General features: G+C 43.5%; 1 protein-coding gene and 1 long non-coding RNA gene across 4 annotated transcripts in view; one reads left to right on the forward strand and one right to left on the reverse strand.

The window, feature by feature from the left end:
- Nucleotides 1–2591, reverse strand: part of LOC134910209 (alcohol dehydrogenase 1-like) — an 84335-nt gene extending 81744 nt beyond the window's left edge. Inside the window, exon 1 of one of the 2 annotated variants that reach the window (XM_063917980.1) lies at nt 2484–2591. In XM_063917980.1, coding sequence (XP_063774050.1) covers nt 2484–2501 — 18 coding nt within the window. In that variant the 5' untranslated portion in view covers nt 2502–2591. The remainder of the gene's footprint in view (nt 1–2483) is intronic. The other variant, XM_063917990.1, reaches the window with a different exon arrangement.
- LOC134910218 (uncharacterized) overlaps nt 694–21128 on the forward strand; it is a 179280-nt gene continuing 158845 nt past the window's right edge. For both annotated transcript variants that reach the window (XR_010176147.1, XR_010176148.1), the window contains exon 1: nt 694–1140. This is a non-coding gene — a long non-coding RNA (uncharacterized LOC134910218). The remainder of the gene's footprint in view (nt 1141–21128) is intronic.

Genomic DNA, 21128 nt, shown 5'->3' on the forward strand with positions numbered 1-21128 from the left:
TGGTACTTATAATATTATAGCTACTTAGCAGATCAAAGGCTTGTTATACTGTAACATATGCTGTATTTTTCATTATTTTCACATACAGTACTATATATCTATTAAAGGAATAGGTTCACCCAAGGTTGCAATAAGGAGGTTGTATTAAATTAAATAAGTTAGTAGAAGACTCTTATGACCTTTAAGGGAATATTTAACTATTATTTACATTTCTAACCCTCTTGGCCTTATATTTGCATATATTGCATCTTCTTATGCTGTTAAAACAGAGTTACAGGAAAATACTTAACTTACAGTATGTTAAATATGAAGAACATAAAAGTATAATGTCCTTTTAAAGATTCATTAAATTCATTAATAGAGTATAAAGCATTTAGGTCAACAATTGTAGTTCTATAATTTGAGTGACAGTAAATATAAATGAAACAGAAACAACCAGACCCCAGAGGCTGAGAAATGCATTAAGTGGAGCCCTGTATATGAAGCCTGCAGACAGTGTCGGACAGGGGCATGAAGGGCCCACTGGGGGAATGCAGTGGTAGTGGCCCATGTTTAGGGGTGTGGTCAGTCTCCAGAGGGGGAGTGGCCAGCGGCTACATTGGTTTGCCTAACCATTAGTGAGTGCATGGGCTGGGCCCCTTGACAAATATATAAATACTGCTTGTGCATGCATAATAATGTACCGGATAAATATTGACAATGCACTGTAGAGAATACATTACAGTCCTGAGCATTATACGGTAACATATGTATAATGTATACTTCAAGAACACAGTCTGGAACCTGATCACTAGAGGAGGAGGAGGGCCCCAGGCAGTGAGGCCCACCGGTGGTTTCCCTTGTACCCCTGTGGGCTAGTCCAACCCTGCCTGCAGACACTTCCGAGCCACACAGCATACTCTGAGCTTCCAGTCTCCGCCAGTGATTGCACCGAATCTCTACACACGGTGCCAGTGGCTGAGGCTACCGGGTGTTTTACCGGACCCAGGACAGTCCGTTTTTTAAATTGTGCTTGACCAGCTATTCCATTGAGGTCCCGGTCCTCCACCCCACAAACTGAGGGGAACGTGACTATAAAGCTGTGCCGCCTGACTACGGGATCCACCAACGAGACCGCTGGTGGTTTCAATGAAGAAGCAGGTAAGCGATTGCTATTGAGCTCCCACATAAGCATTTTCATAAAATCCCACTTTTATCACAGCTCATTTCCCACTATCATATGCTGTGCAAGAAAATCCATCTAAAGTGGAATTAAATACTTACTATTTCAATACCTTTTATTGGACCTAACAAATGAATCCTTATAAAGTGGTTACTGGAAGCAGAGACTTAAAAACTATTTATATGCTGAGGGATTTCTTTTTCTTTTCTTACCAACTAATCAGAATTTGCCTACAGCCATTTACTGAGACTGTGTTTTAAACTTCATGTTACTCTGTTACAACATTCCGAGACACCTTTCAGCTGGCTACAATTACTACAATTATATTGCCACATTTGTTTCATCACTTTGGAGTATTTCCAAAACAAGCAACATTGTATTCAATAAACGGAGTGTGAGAGTAAAGTATCAATGTGCTAGAAGCATTTTGGTATAAAGAAGAATCCTTCAAATTAGTGGCTTAATTGCATTTAACAATTAAAACTGCAGCCGTCTAATGATTTATTTTTATATATGTTTCTTTTATTGTGTAATATGTATGTACATTTTGTGAGAAGAGGTTTTTTTAAAGTGTAATTTCACTTCACATGTGGTATGCGAGTGTTTATATTAAAAATAAAAATACATTTTTTTTAATGAAAATATTCTCATGGACAGTGCTCATTTTTGCTTCTTTATTGTATAAATGAATATATTTAACAATTGTGAACTTATAATGGGAAAATAATTAATATGTGCTTGTTACCTTGTATTCAGATTTCATAAATGTAATTTCAGTTGTATTAAGAATAAATGGAATTTTCAGTAACTATAGCAAATATTGAATTTGGATCCCTCCTCTCATGTTGATTATGTTATCACACAGCAAAGATTAAGTACAGAACATTGAAATATACTGAAAATAAAGTACTAGAGGGATCAATAAGTTGTGTGGGGTCCCAAAAGCTGGATGTTTTTGCTAGTTTTTACTGGTGTAAAAACCTGTAACTACATCTTAATTAATCTTACTTTAATATTACCTTCTATTTAAAAAAAAAATGAAAACAGCAGAAATTAATAGTTGCTTTGGGCGGAATGTAATGCCGTCTGAGTTTGCTGGAGGTGAAGGATTCCTTCCGTCCAAACTCAGATTTTTTTTTAAAGCGGCAGTCACTTACAAAGCAAATAAATTAAAATGCAATACTCTCACGTTGGTACATAATTATTATACTAGTCTGATGCTTGAGTTATATATATATATATATATATATATATATATAAACTAAGCAATTACCATAAATCTGTAAAGCAACAAATTACAAAATAATTGTTTTCTGCTTACTTTCCCAGCGGTAGACATTTGCACGTCTTTCTTCAGTCCTGTCTAGTTAGGAATGTAACTTTTACTAGCTTCACAAAATTAACCCAACCCTCCCAGTAGCCTTAATCAACCTTACTAAATGGCTGCAGGCCTAGTACATTCTACTGAGAGGCACAATATGTACAAACTGTAATGTCAGTTAGGCAATAGTTGTAAAGTGTATTGTGTAATATGGGTGATAAAAAGTCTGATAGCAATCAGTGGCGCACGCAGGGGTGGTTTCCGAGCACCCAGAAACCCCCCCTCACTTAAAAAAAAAAATTAAAGTTTTTTTTTTTCTGCATGACTATTATTATGCCTGCTGGCTTCCTGGTGGTACTTATAAGTGCTTAATAAAAGTTTACTTTATTTTAATTATAGTACATATATATCCATGTGCATACAGACTGATGTGAATGACCGAATATTCTCTGTAAAGCGCTGCGGAATTTGAGTGCGCTATATAAATAACTGGTAATAAATAATAAAAAATAAATAATACATATATACACATGTATATTAGAGATGAGCGCCTGACATTTTTTGGGTTTTGTGTTTTGGTTTTGGGTTCGGTTCCGCGGCCGTGTTTTGGGTTCGACCGCGTTTTGGCAAAACCTCACCGAATTTTTTTTGTCGGATTCGGGTGTGTTTTGGATTCGGGTGTTTTTTTCAAAAAACCCTAAAAAACAGCTTAAATCATAGAATTTGGGGGTCATTTTGATCCCATATTATTATTAACCTCAAAAACCATAATTTCCACTCATTTTCAGTCTATTCTGAATACCTCACACCTCACAATATTATTTTTAGTCCTAAAATTTGCACCGAGGTATCTGGATGACTAAGCTAAGCGACCCTAGTGGCCGACACAAACACCTGGCCCATCTAGGAGTGGCACTGCAGTGTCACGCAGGATGTCCCTTCCAAAAAACCCTCCCCAAACAGCACATGACGCAAAGAAAAAAAGAGGCGCAATGAGGTAGCTGACTGTGTGAGTAAGATAAGCGACCCTAGTGGCCGACACAAACACCGGGCCCATCTAGGAGTGGCACTGCAGTGTCACGCAGGATGGCCCTTCCAAAAAACCCTCCCCAAACAGCACATGACGCAAAGAAAAAAAGAGGCGCAATGAGGTAGCTGACTGTGTGAGTAAGATTAGCGACCCTAGTGGCCGACACAAACACCGGGCCCATTTAGGAGTGTCACTGCAGTGTCACGCAGGAAGTCCCTTCCAAAAAACCCTCCCAAAACAGCACATAACGCAAAGAAAATAAGAGGCGCAATGAGGTAGCTGTGTGAGTAAGATTAGCGACCCTAGTGGCCGACACAAACACCGGGCCCATCTAGGAGTGGCACTGCAGTGTCACGCAGGATGTCCCTTCCAAAAAACCCTCCCCAAACAGCACATGACGCAAAGAAAATAAGAGGCGCAATGAGGTAGCTGTGTGAGTAAGATTAGCGACCCTAGTGGCCGACACAAACACCGGGCCCATTTAGGAGTGTCACTGCAGTGTCACGCAGGATGTCCCTTCCAAAAAACCCTCCCCAAACAGCACATGACGCAAAGAAAATAAGAGGCGCAATGAGGTAGCTGACTGTGTGAGTAAGATAAGCGACCCTAGTGGCCGACACAAACACCGGGCCCATTTAGGAGTGTCACTGCAGTGTCACGCAGGATGTCCCTTCCAAAAAACCCTCCCCAAACAGCACATGACGCAAAGAAAATAAGAGGCGCAATGAGGTAGCTGTGTGAGTAAGATTAGCGACCCTAGTGGCCGACACAAACACCGGGCCCATCTAGGAGTGGCACTGCAGTGTCACGCAGGATGGCCCTTCCAAAAAACACTCCCCAAACAGCACATGACGCAAAGAAAAAAAGAGGCGCAATGAGGTAGCTGACTGTGTGAGTAAGATAAGCGACCCTAGTGGCCGACACAAACACCGGGCCCATCTAGGAGTGTCACTGCAGTGTCACGCAGGATGTCCCTTCCAAAAAACCCTCCCCAAACAGCACATGACGCAAAGAAAAAAAGAGGCGCAATGAGGTAGCTGTGTGAGTAAGATTAGCGACCCTAGTGGCCGACACAAACACCGGGCCCATTTAGGAGTGTCACTGCAGTGTCACGCAGGATGGCCCTTCCAAAAAACCCTCCCCAAACAGCACATGACGCAAAGAAAATAAGAGGCGCAATGAGGTAGCTGTGTGAGTAAGATTAGCGACCCTAGTGGCCGACACAAACACCGGGCCCATCTAGGAGTGGCACTGCAGTGTCACGCAGGATGGCCCTTCCAAAAAACACTCCCCAAACAGCACATGACGCAAAGAAAAAAAGAGGCGCAATGAGGTAGCTGACTGTGTGAGTAAGATAAGCGACCCTAGTGGCCGACACAAACACCGGGCCCATCTAGGAGTGGCACTGCAGTGTCACGCAGGATGTCCCTTCCAAAAAACCCTCCCCAAACAGCACATGACGCAAAGAAAAAAAGAGGCGCAATGAGGTAGCTGTGTGAGTAAGATTAGCGACCCTAGTGGCCGACACAAACACCGGGCCCATTTAGGAGTGTCACTGCAGTGTCACGCAGGATGTCCCTTCCAAAAAACCCTCCCCAAACAGCACATGATGCAAAGAAAATAAGAGGCGCAATGAGGTAGCTGTGTGAGTAAGATTAGCGACCCTAGTGGCCGACACAAACACCGGGCCCATCTAGGAGTGGCACTGCAGTGTCACGCAGGATGTCCCTTCCAAAAAACCCTCCCCAAACAGCACATGACGCAAAGAAAAATAAAAGAAAAAAGAGGTGCAAGATGGAATTGTCCTTGGGCCCTCCCACCCACCCTTATGTTGTATAAACAAAACAGGACATGCACACTTTAACCAACCCATCATTTCAGTGACAGGGTCTGCCACACGACTGTGACTGATATGACGGGTTGGTTTGGACCCCCCCCAAAAAAGAAGCAATTAATCTCTCCTTGCACAAACTGGCTCTACAGAGGCAAGATGTCCACCTCATCATCATCCTCCGATATATCACCGTGTACATCCCCCTCCTCACAGATTATCAATTCGTCCCCACTGGAATCCACCATCTCAGCTCCCTGTGTACTTTGTGGAGGCAATTGCTGCTGGTCAATGTCTCCGCGGAGGAATTGATTATAATTCATTTTAATGAACATCATCTTCTCCACATTTTCTGGATGTAACCTCGTACGCCGATTGCTGACAAGGTGAGCGGTGGCACTAAACACTCTTTCGGAGTACACACTTGTGGGAGGGCAACTTAGGTAGAATAAAGCCAGTTTGTGCAATGGCCTCCAAATTGCCTCTTTTTCCTGCCAGTATAAGTATGGACTGTGTGACGTGCCTACTTGGATACGGTCACTCATATAATCCTCCACCATTCTTTCAATGGTGAGAGAATCATATGCAGTGACAATAGACGACATGTCCGTAATCGTTGTCAGGTCCTTCAGTCCGGACCAGATGTCAGCATCAGCAGTCGCTCCAGACTGCCCTGCATCACCGCCAGCGGGTGGGCTCGGAATTCTGAGCCTTTTCCTCGCACCCCCAGTTGCGGGAGAATGTGAAGGAGGAGATGTTGACAGGTCGCGTTCCGCTTGACTTGACAATTTTCTCACCAGCAGGTCTTTCAACCCCAGCAGACTTGTGTCTGCCGGAAAGAGAGATCCAAGGTAGGCTTTAAATCTAGGATCGAGCACGGTGGCCAAAATGTAGTGCTCTGATTTCAACAGATTGACCACCCGTGAATCCTTGTTAAGCGAATTAAGGGCTCCATCCACAAGTCCCACATGCCTAGCGGAATCGCTCTGTGTTAGCTCCTCCTTCAATGTCTCCAGCTTCTTCTGCAAAAGCCTGATGAGGGGAATGACCTGACTCAGGCTGGCAGTGTCTGAACTGACTTCACGTGTGGCAAGTTCAAAGGGCAGCAGAACCTTGCACAACGTTGAAATCATTCTCCACTGCGCTTGAGACAGGTGCATTCCACCTCCTATATCGTGCTCAATTGTATAGGCTTGAATGGCCTTTTGCTGCTCCTCCAACCTCTGAAGCATATAGAGGGTTGAATTCCACCTCGTTACCACTTCTTGCTTCAGATGATGGCAGGGCAGGTTCAGTAGTTTTTGGTGGTGCTCCAGTCTTCTGTACGTGGTGCCTGTACGCCGAAAGTGTCCCGCAATTCTTCTGGCCACCGACAGCATCTCTTGCACGCCCCTGTCGTTTTTTAAATAATTTTGCACCACCAAATTCAAGGTATGTGCAAAACATGGGACGTGCTGGAATTTGCCCATATTTAATGCACACACAATATTGCTGGCGTTGTCCGATGCCACAAATCCACAGGAGAGTCCAATTGGGGTAAGCCATTCCGCGATAATCTTCCTCAGTTGCCGTAAGAGGTTTTCAGCTGTGTGCGTATTCTGGAAACCGGTGATACAAAGCGTAGCCTGCCTAGGAAAGAGTTGGCGTTTGCGAGATGCTGCTACTGGTGCCGCCGCTGCTGTTCTTGCGGCGGGAGTCCATACATCTACCCAGTGGGCTGTCACAGTCATATAGTCCTGACCCTGCCCTGCTCCACTTGTCCACATGTCCGTGGTTAAGTGGACATTGGGTACAGCTGCATTTTTTAGGACACTGGTGACTCTTTTTCTGAGGTCTGTGTAAATTTTCGGTATCGCCTGCCTAGAGAAATGGAACCTAGATGGTATTTGGTACCGGGGACACAGTACCTCCAACAAGTCTCTAGTTGGCTCTGCAGTAATGATGGATACCGGAACCACGGTTCTCACCACCCAGGATGCCAAGGCCTCAGTTATCCGCTTTGCAGTAGGATGACTGCTGTGATATTTCATCTTCCTCGCAAAGGACTGTTGGACAGTCAATTGCTTGGTGGAAGTAGTAAAAGTGGTCTTACGACTTCCCCTCTGGGATGACCATCGACTCCCAGCAGCAACAACAGCAGCGCCAGCAGCAGTAGGCGTTACACGCAAGGATGCATCGGAGGAATCCCAGGCACGAGAGGACTCGTCAGAATTGCCAGTGACATGGCCTGCAGGACTATTGGCATTCCTGGGGAAGGAGGAAATTGACACTGAGGGAGTTGGTGGGGTGGTTTGCGTGAGCTTGGTTACAAGAGGAAGGGATTTACTGGTCAGTGGACTGCTTCCGCTGTCACCCAAAGTTTTTGAACTTGTCACTGACTTATTATGAATGCGCTGCAGGTGACGTATAAGGGAGGATGTTCCGAGGTGGTTAACGTCCTTACCCCTACTTATTACAGCTTGACAAACGGAACACACGGCTTGACACCTGTTGTCCGCATTTCTGTTGAAATAGTTCCACACCGAAGAGCTGATTTTTTTGGTATTTTCACCAGGCATGTCAACGGCCATATTCCTCCCACGGACAACAGGTGTCTCCCCGGGTGCCTGACTTAAACAAACCACCTCACCATCAGAATCCTCCTGGTCAATTTCCTCCCCAGCGCCAGCAACACCCATATCCTCCTCATCCTGGTGTACTTCAACACTGACATCTTCAATCTGACTATCAGGAACTGGACTGCGGGTGCTCCTTCCAGCACTTGCAGGGGGCGTGCAAATGGTGGAAGGCGCATGCTCTTCACGTCCAGTGTTGGGAAGGTCAGGCATCGCAACCGACACAATTGGACTCTCCTTGTGGATTTGGGATTTCGAAGAACGCACAGTTCTTTGCGGTGCTACTGCTTTTGCCAGCTTGAGTCTTTTCATTTTTCTAGCGAGAGGCTGAGTGCCTCCATCCTCATGTGAAGCAGAACCACTAGCCATGAACATAGGCCAGGGCCTCAGCCGTTCCTTGCCACTCCGTGTGGTAAATGGCATATTGGCAAGTTTACGCTTCTCCTCCGACAATTTTATTTTAGGTTTTGGAGTCCTTTTTTTACTGATATTTGGTGTTTTGGATTTGACATGCTCTGTACTATGACATTGGGCATCGGCCTTGGCAGACGACGTTGCTGGCATTTCATCGTCTCGGCCATGACTAGTGGCAGCAGCTTCAGCACGAGGTGGAAGTGGATCTTGATCTTTCCCTAATTTTGGAACCTCAACATTTTTGTTCTCCATATTTTAATAGGCACAACTAAAAGGCACCTCAGGTAAACAATGGAGATGGATGGATACTAGTATACAATTATGGACGGACTGCCGAGTGCCGACACAGAGGTAGCTACAGCCGTGAACTACCGTACTGTACTGTGTCTGCTGCTAATATAGACTGGTTGATAAAGAGATGTAGTAGTATGTATGTATAAAGAAGAAAGAAAAAAAAACCACGGGTAGGTGGTATACAATTATGGACGGACTGCCGAGTGCCGACACAGAGGTAGCTACAGCCGTGAACTACCGTACTGTGTCTGCTGCTAATATAGACTGGTTGATAAAGAGATGTAGTAGTATGTATGTATAAAGAAGAAAGAAAAAAAAACCACGGGTAGGTGGTATACAATTATGGACGGACTGCCGAGTGCCGACACAGAGGTAGCTACAGCCGTGAACTACCGTACTGTACTGTGTCTGCTGCTAATATAGACTGGTTGATAAAGAGATGTAGTAGTATGTATGTATAAAGAAGAAAGAAAAAAAAACCACGGGTAGGTGGTATACAATTATGGACGGACTGCCGAGTGCCGACACAGAGGTAGCTACAGCCGTGAACTACCGTACTGTACTGTGTCTGCTGCTAATATAGACTGGTTGATAAAGAGATGTAGTAGTATGTATGTATAAAGAAGAAAGAAAAAAAAACCACGGGTAGGTGGTATACAATTATGGACGGACTGCCGAGTGCCGACACAGAGGTAGCTACAGCCGTGAACTACCGTACTGTACTGTGTCTGCTGCTAATATAGACTGGTTGATAAAGAGATGTAGTAGTATGTATGTATAAAGAAGAAAGAAAAAAAAAACCACGGGTAGGTGGTATACAATTATTGACGGACTGCCGAGTGCCGACACAGAGGTAGCTACAGCCGTGAACTACCGTACTGTACTGTGTCTGCTGCTAATATAGACTGGTTGATAAAGAGATGTAGTAGTATGTATGTATAAAGAAGAAAGAAAAAAAAACCACGGGTAGGTGGTATACAATTATGGACGGACTGCCGAGTGCTGACACAGAGGTAGCTACAGCCGTGAACTACCGTACTGTGTCTGCTGCTAATATAGACTGGTTGATAAAGAGATGTAGTAGTATGTATGTATAAAGAAGAAAGAAAAAAAAACCACGGGTAGGTGGTATACAATTATGGACGGACTGCCGAGTGCCGACACAGAGGTAGCTACAGCCGTGAACTACCGTACTGTGTCTGCTGCTAATATAGACTGGTTGATAAAGAGATGTAGTAGTATGTATGTATAAAGAAGAAAGAAAAAAAAACCACGGGTAGGTGGTATACAATTATGGACGGACTGCCGAGTGCCGACACAGAGGTAGCTACAGCCGTGAACTACCGTACTGTGTCTGCTGCTAATATAGACTGGTTGATAAAGAGATGTAGTAGTATGTATGTATAAAGAAGAAAGAAAAAAAAACCACGGGTAGGTGGTATACAATTATGGACGGACTGCCGAGTGCCGACACAGAGGTAGCTACAGCCGTGAACTACCGTACTGTACTGTGTCTGCTGCTAATATAGACTGGTTGATAAAGAGATGTAGTAGTATGTATGTATAAAGAAGAAAGAAAAAAAAACCACGGGTAGGTGGTATACAATTATGGACGGACTGCCGATTGCCGACACAGAGGTAGCTACAGCCGTGAACTACCGTACTGTACTGTGTCTGCTGCTAATATAGACTGGTTGATAAAGAGATGTAGTAGTATGTATGTATAAAGAAGAAAGAAAAAAAAACCACGGGTAGGTGGTATACAATTATGGACGGACTGCCGAGTGCCGACACAGAAGTAGCTACAGCCGTGAACTACCGTACTGTGTCTGCTGCTAATATAGACTGGTTGATAAAGAGATGTAGTAGTATGTATGTATAAAGAAGAAAGAAAAAAAAACCTCGGGTAGGTGGTATACAATTATGGACGGACTGCCGAGTGCCGACACAGAGGTAGCTACAGCCGTGAACTACCGTACTGTGTCTGCTGCGACTGGATGATAAATAATGATATAAAAAATATATATATATCACTACTGCAGCCGGACAGGTATATATATTATATAATGACGGACCTGCTGGACACTGTCTGTCAGCAGAATGAGTTTTTTATAGAATAAAAAAAAAAACACCACACAAGTGAAGTCACACGACGAGTGTTTAACTTTTTCAGGCAATCACACAATATAGTATACTACTAACTAACTATACTGGTGGTCAGTGTGGTCAGGTCACTGGTCAGTCACACTGGCAGTGGCACTCCTGCAGCAAAAGTGTGCACTGTTTAATTTTAATATAATATGTACTCCTGGCTCCTGCTATAACCTATAACTATTAACTGTCACTGCAGTGCTCCCCAGTCTCCCCCACAATTATAAGCTGTGTGAGCTGAGCACAGTCAGATATATATACATAGATGATGCAGCACACTGGGCTGAGCAGTGCACACAGATATGGTATGTGACTGAGTCACTGTGTGTATCGTTTTTTTCAGGCAGAGAACGGATATATTAAATAAAACTGCACTGTCTGGTGGTCACTGTGGTCAGTCACTAGTAAACTCTGCACTCTCTACACTTCTACAGTACTCCTAAGCTCCAGTAAATCAGGTCAATCTCTCTCTCTCTCTCTCTTCTAATCTAAATGGAGAGGACGCCAGCCACGTCCTCTCCCTATCAATCTCAATGCACGTGTGAAAATGGCGGCGACGCGCGGCTCCTTATATAGAATCCGAGTCTCGCGAGAATCCGACAGCGTCATGATGACGTTCGGGCGCGCTCGGGTTAACCGAGCAAGGCGGGAAGATCCGAGTCGCTCGGACCCGTGAAAAAAAACATGAAGTTCGTGCGGGTTCGGATTCAGAGAAACCGAACCCGCTCATCTCTAATGTATATACATACATATAAACACACACACACACATGATATATATACATGTGTGTATATATATGTGTACTGTATATATATATGCATCCTTAATATGCTATGTGTACGTGTATATGTGTATATATATATGTGTGTGTGTGTGTGTGTGTGTGTGTGTGTGTGTGTGTGTGTATATATATATACACTGCTCAAAAAAATAAAGGGAACACTAAAATAACACATCCTAGATCTGAATGAATGAAATATTCTTATTAAATACTTTGTTCTTTACATAGTTGAATGTGCTGACAACAAAATCACACACTACTGAGCCTCATTTTGACTTGTTTAAAGGACATTACATCAAAGTTGGATCAGCCTGTAGTGTATTTTTCCACTTTAATTTTGAGGGTGACTCCAAATCCAGACCTCCATGGGTTAATAAATTTGATTTCCATTGATAATTTTTGTGTGATTTTGTTGTCATTCCACTATGTAAAGAACAAAGTATTTAATATGAATATTTCATTCATTCAGATCTAGGATGTGTTATTTTAGTGTTCCCTTTATTTTTTTGAGCAGTGTATATATATATATATATATATATATATATATATATATATATATAGGTGTATATACTGATAAAGCTGAATATTTATCTTATTTAAAACCCTTTAAGAGGTCTAAGAACACTGTACGCTATTGACGTATGGAGTACCGTAAGGGTACTCACGTTGCGTAACAATCGCTTAGCCGTGGTCGAGACGCTCAAGCGTCACGTTCGCTCACGGCCAAGAGATCACAGACAGGCATGCTATTGGCTGCTGACTAACGTAATGGTTCGCTATAGCGTAGCGGACGCTCTGGACCACGAGGAGATCACCAGCGGCGCAGACGCTCACAATGTTAAACCTTTATATCTAAACCATAAACAATGTAATATGCAGTAAAACCTTAGAGTAGAGATAGGGTGTAGATGCAACACAATGTAACCTTATTAACTTAAAAGCTGTTCGAACGTCACCGACGCTCTGAGAATACTTAACACTATAAGAAATACACAACTACCGGGCTTAGGGTCTAACGCCTTATATGAATGTTATTACTTGCAAAAAGAGTAATACAGTACAAGTCACACACTACAATATAACATAGACTAACTAACCAGGTAACTACACAGGAAATACAATACAATACTATTACGTTATAAAGGAAAATAAGAGAGAAAGAGGAGGAGAGAGAGAGAGATGGCTCACCATAACAATAAAGACAATATGATTGCGGAGAAAACTTACGCACAAAGGGGAACGATCGCATGCGCCTCTGGACATCCAGCTCCCGATTATCAGCAATGAGAACCGTTGAAGAGTGAGCTGGATGTGATCGGCTTGTCTATTTATGCCCCACACACAATACAATTCAATGGTCCCTACAATCTCATTGTTCATTGGACACAGGAATTCGTCTTTGCACTATAACAAAAGGTCATAGGTTGATTCATACAGGTGGGCTGTGACAATTTCCAACTGCTCAGGTGGGTGGGAAACTAGGTTTCCCGCCGCATGGATAAGTAAGTGCAAATAATAGTAAATGGACATAAACTTCTTATGTCCATAACTATTCGCACGAGCGATTAATTCGCTTCAAACCAACACCGGAATATTGCTAATTAAATACTCTTCCGATGGATACTAAGCACCACTGTATGACCCATGTCTGACCCTTCGTATCAAACAAAGAGGGATCTCTCTGTCCATGAACATGCTATATTAACTAAACTTTCAGAATCTATCAAAGGGACCATGATCTACAAAATACATTATATGGTTAAAATATGTAACGATTGAGTCGCACGCTACGAACACATAAACTCTACCATAAATGCACATACCGTGCGCCCGCGGGTGCCCGCAACAGCGAGTATGCGCACGCACGGGAGAGCGCACGCATGCGCAGCGCAGACCTGTATGAGGTGCAAATATGGCAGTGTGCATAGTGATATTTTTCTGACTTTGACAGTCCATCCTTTGGCAGTCAACAATAACTGCCACCTTCTAAAACATTTCAAAACGAGAAAAATATATGTCAGGGGTTAATACATTTCCATGGTTGGGTAGGGGAGGAGAGGAGAAGGTAGGAAAAGGGTATGACCTAGTGAGATAGCAGAAGCATGTGTGTATGAATCCATGTTTGGGGGGTCATGTATCATCGTGCCGTACGTGTTGTAAATCAAGCTTCGAGGTATTGCGAAGTATACATTTGATACATGAATGGGGAAATATGTGATTGCTGATATCTGTGCCTGTATTCCCTATCGACTATGTGTGTCATTACCTGAGGGTTGTAGAGATGAAGATAAAGAACACTTATGGTAAATGCAGTGGTATTCTATGTCAGGTAAATGAACATTTGTCGGTTGAAGTCTTGTTCAGTGTCTGTTGAATGCCGTCTTCTTTGTGATTTTGCCCAAAAGGTGCGAGCAAAAGCTTTGTCAATGTCCATAGACTTACAAAAGTGTTGGGCTAGCGTAGTTTTAAAATTTCTAGGAAAACTGGGGGTCTATGGCATAGTTCATCAAATATCTGTGTATAAGGTTGTCAAAACTTCTTCTTTAATCCATCAGTTGTCTGTATACAGGATCATCAAATTCCTCGTCCAAGTGGGTCTTTTTACCTTGGAGAAAACGGAAAAAAACAGGTGAAAGAAACGGACCGTATAATCGCATTTTCATCACATCATTGTTTCTACCGTTGGGTCATAAATTAAATCCATTGGAATTACAATTTCCTCACTCCTTAGACTCATTACCCTGGTACTACGTTTGCACTTCATTAAAGCCTGAACGCACCTAAAATATCAAGCCAATCGTTATGACAACACCTAAGATACATAGGAGAAACTTCCCTACATCCATTATGACTCCTTGAGCCCATTCTCCTAAACCAGAGAACCAATTTCGCGGGTTCAACCATGACACCCAACCAGTCAGCTCATTACCTACAGCAGCAAGAGTGAGATTGTGTCTCCTGCGAAATTCCCACTTCAGTTGGAGAATATCGTCCATCTTTTGGTCTATGACCTCGACCGGATCCTCAGTGCTATTCGTAATATATGTGCAACATTTCACGCCGTACTGCGTTGCCAGTGTGACACAATATCCACCTGTCACTGCCGTGAGATAATTGAGAACCATTCTATGCTGGACCAGTTCTGTTTTATAAGCTTGAAGTTCTCTTCCAGTATACCTAAACGTGTCATCATACATTTCAGTGATATTATCTAACAAATTTGCGAGCGCAGATATGTATTTATAATTCAACACTCCTCTGGTGGTGCGAGTGAAATCTAACGCGATTAGAAACTGAATCCCGGTGGATTCATGGATCATGTCAGAGGCCGGATGCTCTGTTCTTTCTATCAGGTGCCGTTTAACTACGTGCTCGTAATGAGTATGAGTATAAGGAGCTTGGGCAACACGGTGTATGTCTTTCATTTTGTCATGTGATACAGTCATTACTTCAGGCAGTACTTTTCCAATATAACACAATCCTTCAGAGTTTGGGGCAAGCCACTTATACGCCTTCCTCCCGCATATGAAATATGCATCATCGGGGAGAACATATGGGACGGACTAGGACATAACCATATTACACATCCTCCAAGTGAAATCTCCTACCCCTAATTCTCCCATCTGTCTAGTACACGTATCAGTTTGTACGATATGTGCACAGTATCCTGGTGATACCTCTCCAACTCTCGTAATCCTACTTCCTAGGGTATACCTATATCGGAAAGATTTTTCTCTACTGGCTATGTGGCGTATAAGCTCTGTATCTGTAGGCATTCTATCTGCTCTATATGAAAAGGTCATGGTTTGGTTGCTCCATGACACTTCCCAATTTCCCGGCTTTCGGGGATTGGTAATGTTAAAACATATTAGGGATCTATCCACATGATATTGGTGGAGCTTCAAACTAGGAGGACTGGAGATATTAAACCTCCTGTCCACCGGTCTCCCACCCTTTAGCTCAAGTACCTCCCCTACCGTTAAAGGAAATGGTACTAGCCCTGATTTGTTGTGACCTTGAGGTACTTGAGAGCATACCCAACAATCTGTTTGATTTAACACACTACCCACTAAGGAGTGATAGTCACTCAATGGATGCCGGTCCATGTGGATATTAAAACTGGATTGGCATTTCTTAATGCACCCATCCTCAACTACATTTTCACAAAGCCTGCAGATACAGTTTTCTTCAGCTAACAATCCTTCACAATTCCTTCTATTGTCAATGCTATCGGATCGTTTTCTGATACTCGCCTTTACTTGTTGGTTAAGTTGTTCTTGGAAAACTACGCCTCCATCTTTGTCATCAGAACCCATTCCAGAACCTCTCTCGACCTCCATGGTACTCTCGCCGGAACAGACTGCTCTGGTCAACATCATGGTAAACAAGAAAATCCGGATCACAGTCTCTTGGGGCAAGTCCATCTTATAGGAGGAAACGAAGAAGAATGAGAAGGGGAAAAAAAAATAATTGAGGGAGAGGGGATGGGAAGTGGAGAAAAACAATAAAAGGGAACAGGGAATCGACAACTGCTTTCGATCTTGTGATTTTCAATGCTCAGGTGCCGCCTCAGTCCTCCTGGAACAGACACTCCAGTGATACAACTTCCTCTACCGTCTGTTCCTTATCACGGGACCTTTCTGGATCAGCAACCTTCTTACAGTGGGACGAATGAACCCAAGTCTCTCTCTCGGCAACCTTCAATGCTGTAGTGCTAGTCAATAAGACTTGGTATGGTCCTTCCCATCTGTCAATAAGGCAACCTGAGCGTAGAAAATTCTGTATCATTACATAATCCCCAGGTTCAATGTCATGACAATTACTATCTGGTAAATCAGGAATCACCAACTTCAAATTATCATTTTGATTCCTTAGCTGTTTACTCATGTTAACCAGGTACTTTACAGTCACTTCATTGTTACACTTCAAATCATCCTGAGGGTTAATCATAACATGCGTTTGTCGACCAAACAAGATTTCAAAGGGAGACAGATTAAGAGGGGACCTGGGAGTGGTTCTGATGCTGTATAGTACAAGGGGTAAAGCTTCTGGCCATGTCACTCCTGTCTCTGCCATAACTTTGCTCAGTTTATTTTTAATAGTGCTGTTCACTCTTTCCACCTTCGCACTCGCCTGTGGACGGTATGGAGTGTGCAGCTTGCTATCAATTCCCATCAACTTACACATTCCTTGAAAAACATCACCTGTAAAATGGGTACCCCTATCACTTTCGATTATTCTAGGGATACCATATCTACATACAAATTCCTGCACAATTTTCTTAGCAGTAAACATAGCGGTATTTGTGGCCGCAGGAAATGCTTCGACCCAATTTGAGAATACATCTATACAAACAAGTACATATTTCAAATTTCGACAAGGGGGTAATTGAATAAAGTCAATTTGTATTACCTGAAAAGGTCCGCCTGTAGGTGGGATATGAGATGGTTCTGTTGGTATTGCCTTTCCGATATTCTTTCTCAAACAGGTAAGGCATGACATTGCTCTCTTACTCGTATGAGATGAAAATCCTGGGGCGCACCAATATGCTCTTACCAACTTGCACATTCCCTCCTTGCCCAGATGAGTCAGCCCGTGAGCTGCCTCAGCTAAACATGGAAGATATGCTCTGGGGGCCACTGGTTTACCTTGTCCATCCGTCCAGAGTCCTGAGGACTCCTGGCCATATCCCTTTGCCTTCCAGACTGCCTTTTCCTGTGTGGAACACACATTTTGCATTTCACACAACTTCTGTGTGTGATGGTATTAAATACCATAAATTGTGTGGTGTCTGTCTGTCTGGGGGTACCAGCTGCTAACTTAGCTGCTTCGTCTGCTCGGCTGTTACCAAGTGATACTGGGTCCTGGCTATATGTGTGTGCTTTACACTTGATAACAGCCACTCTGTCGGGTTCCTGTATCGCTGTTAGAAGCCTTTTAATGTGAGCTGCATGCGCTACCGGTGTACCAGCTGCCGTCATGAAATTTCTGAGGCGCCATAGGGCTCCGAAATCATGGACTACCCCGAATGCGTATCTAGAATCGGTGTAGATATTGGCTGATTTGCCCTTAGCCAATTCACATGCTCTGGTTAGGGCGACCAGTTCAGCAACCTGGGCTGAGTGAGGTGGGCCTAGCGGTTCTGCTTCTATGGTGCCTTGGTCATCTACGACTGCGTATCCAGTACACAAGTCTCCCGAGTCTGACTGTCTGTGACAACTACCGTCCGTGTAGAAAGTTAGATCTACATCTTCCAGTGGGTTGTCACTGATGTCAGGCCTTGCGGTAAAATTTTGGGTCAAATATTCCATACAATCATGTGTGTCCTCCTTTGTATTAAATCCTCCTTCCCCACCACTCTCATCCTCCACCCTTTGTGCCTGTCCAGGCACACCTGGGAGATATGTTGCAGGATTTAATGTACTGCATCTCCTTATGGTGATGTTTACGGGGGCCATTAGTGCCAATTCCCATCTTGTAAACCGCGCTGATGAGACGTGCCTGGTTTGGGCAGAATTTAGCAAGGCTGACACTGCATGTGGTGTATGAATTGTGAGGTTGTGACGTGTCTCGTGTCGTTGTCTAGGGGGTTGGTATGATCTCTGTGAATTTTTCACTCTACAGTCTCGTGCTATGTGTCCCTGATTAAGACAAGAATAACAAGTAACCACATTTGACTTACCCACAGGGTTTGGTGAATTATACAAAGGCTGCCTTGTGGTCAGGGCCTGTATACTTACGGCCATTAATTTATCACCTTGTTGTTCCCTGTGTTTGGTGATATTCCGGTCGTGATCAATAGCAGCCTCTCTCAAAGTAGCCACCGACAGACCTCGCCAACATGGTTGCGTGGTCTGCACCCTTGTTTTTAATGTCTCTTTTAAACCATCCATTAGTACAGATACTGCTACTTCTCGATGGTTTATGTTTGTTTTGATGTCCTCTATGCCTGTGTATTTTGCCATTTCTAATAATGCCCTGTGAAAATATTCTGCAGCTGTTTCTGACTCCTTTTGTTTAATGGAGAATATCTTGTTCCATTTAACTACGGCTGGGAAATACTCCTTTAACTGTAAACTTATTCTTTTTACATTATCTTTGTTGTACACATCTGTAAGAGGTACATCCTGATCTAATCCACAGTCAGCTAAAAATTGAGCTGCGTCGACATTGGAGGGTAAACATGCCCTCAGCAATATCTGCCAATCTTTGTTATTGGGCTCTAAAGTGTTTCCTTGGTCTCTGATGTATTTTTGGCTAGCAACTAAATCTTTTCTGGTGTCAGGGAATTCAGACACTATGGTCCTTAATTCCATTCGGGAAAACGGGCTGTACATGGCAATGTTCCTAACAGGAGTGACTCCTGAAGTGTCCGTTTTCCCATTTGGCACTGCTATTACCCTAACAGGATTAAGTCTAACAACATCATTCTGTGTAGATTCTACAGCCTGTGGTGAAACAGTTTCAGCATAGTGTATGGTGCCGTACTTACCCATTGATACGACCTCACCTGTCCCTCCGCTAGGGGCCTTTGTTACTAATCTTGGGGGTGGAGCTGTGCCTACTGTTGTCTCTGCTATGGTGGCTGCTAGAGAGAGCGCTGAAATTGTTGCCGATTCGTCCTCTTGATCACACTCCTGGGGAAAGTTCAAAACAGGGTACAACTTGCACGGGTTAATACTTGCATTGGTTAATTGGTTAACATTATCTTTAACATTTACACAGTTGCTAAGTGTTTGTTTGTCACACCTTAGTGCGTCATTCTCCGCAACCAATTTCTCTCCTGCAATGTATGGTGGCGGCGGGGCCGTGGCTATCAATTTCTTGATAGGATTAGATCCCGCCGCCAGAGCCAATCCTCTCTGTATTTCACCCTCCTGTTGCCATAACTGCAAATAATCATAATGTTGGATTTGTCTCTTTGTTGATTTAATGAGACATATCCTCCTCCTTAAATTCATTAACACTTCTGGGCTGAAGCTACCTACTCTTGGGAATTTCTCCCCGTCATGTACCGTCATTCTCTCCCATTCATCACATAAAACCTCTGTGTGTGAACCGTATTTTTCACACATTACATACCTTGCCGACCCGATTGGTCGGTTTACTAAATCAACCCGAACCGAGGTTGATCGCCCCCTACCTGAACAACTGGCCCCCATAACTTGCAGGTGTTGCTTTTCTTCAGCGAACCCTTACAAAAACCAAGATGTCCGGGGCAGGCTGGCGGTGAAGTTTACCGAGTACTCCACTCACTTCTCGCCCACGTTGGCCAGTAACACAATCACTGTATCCAGAGCTGTTGTACCCAACCTAGGGCCCCTGTGAACCTTTATTTACTGGGGCGCGTTCCCCAGCAAGTATCGGTTGTTGGATAGTTCCTGAGTGACCAGCGAACTTCCCTTAAAATAAAAAAAATTTCACAAATCACGTTAAAATGTACAAATAGCGTTTATGACCTTCGTACACAAATGGTACCAGTCAGGTTTACTAATGCACACAATTACGTGCGGTACAATCGTTCAGTACATAAGCAACTAATCTCATGTACGGAGCGACCAGTGGAATCGAAAATTACGGCTGCGAATTCCTTCAGCCAGAGCTTAATGGCCTATATGGGTTCCGCACCAACCCTTCTTGGTGTTGTGCTACTCGTCTCTATAGCGGACTTCCTTGTCTGCTGCACCTGGACCTCCTGGTCTGTTCTGGACCTCCTGGTCTGTGCTACAGTATGACCTCCTGGTCTGCTATTCTCTAATGCTCAAATTTTATGTTTAACCAGAGATGCCTCCCTAGCCACCATGCACGTCACTTACATGTATGTACCTTCACGAGATCTCGATACTTTTCTTGTGGTTCAACCTTGAAAATTGTATACAACACACTCACTCACCACATGTACACTTTTGTTTCTATCTCTATTTCTGCGCAGATTTTTTTTTCTTTAGACCAGATGTGTTGTAAATTTGGAGAAGGATCTGTTAATTTAAATTTCGGATATTAAAATAGATTTGCGCTATTTATCGCCTCTTGCGCTATTTATCGCCTGTTGCGCTATTTACGCTGCGTGCGTCTGCCTTTGCGTACGCGAGTCTCAGCCCTTTGTTAGAGACACGTGTACACAAAGCCAATGTCCACCGTAACACAACTAACACGTTTATCAATGTAGATGATCCTCGATCATCTACCGAGCACCACACCAATCTCTCCTTGTACCTTTAGGTAGAGTTGCGTGTGCGCTTTACACTTTATCCCTTAATATATTACTTTTACACTTTAACTATGAAATAGCGACAAATCTCTTTTAGCACGTTTATCAATTATAAAATGGCAAACAGGAGAGTGATATATGAAAATACACGAAAAAGAAATGCAGATATGCGTGTGTGCGTACGCAAGACAGAAATAAACAGTTTTAAAAGACACTAGCGTGTTGTTCTTACCTCCGGTTCCGGATTCCCTCAGCACCCTTTACTAAGCGAAGCAGACGCTTATCCCGTCAGCACTGCGAAGGATATGATCTCCCGCC

Source organism: Pseudophryne corroboree, chromosome 1 (assembly GCF_028390025.1).
Source record: "Pseudophryne corroboree isolate aPseCor3 chromosome 1, aPseCor3.hap2, whole genome shotgun sequence".
NCBI lineage: Eukaryota > Metazoa > Chordata > Amphibia > Anura > Myobatrachidae > Pseudophryne > Pseudophryne corroboree.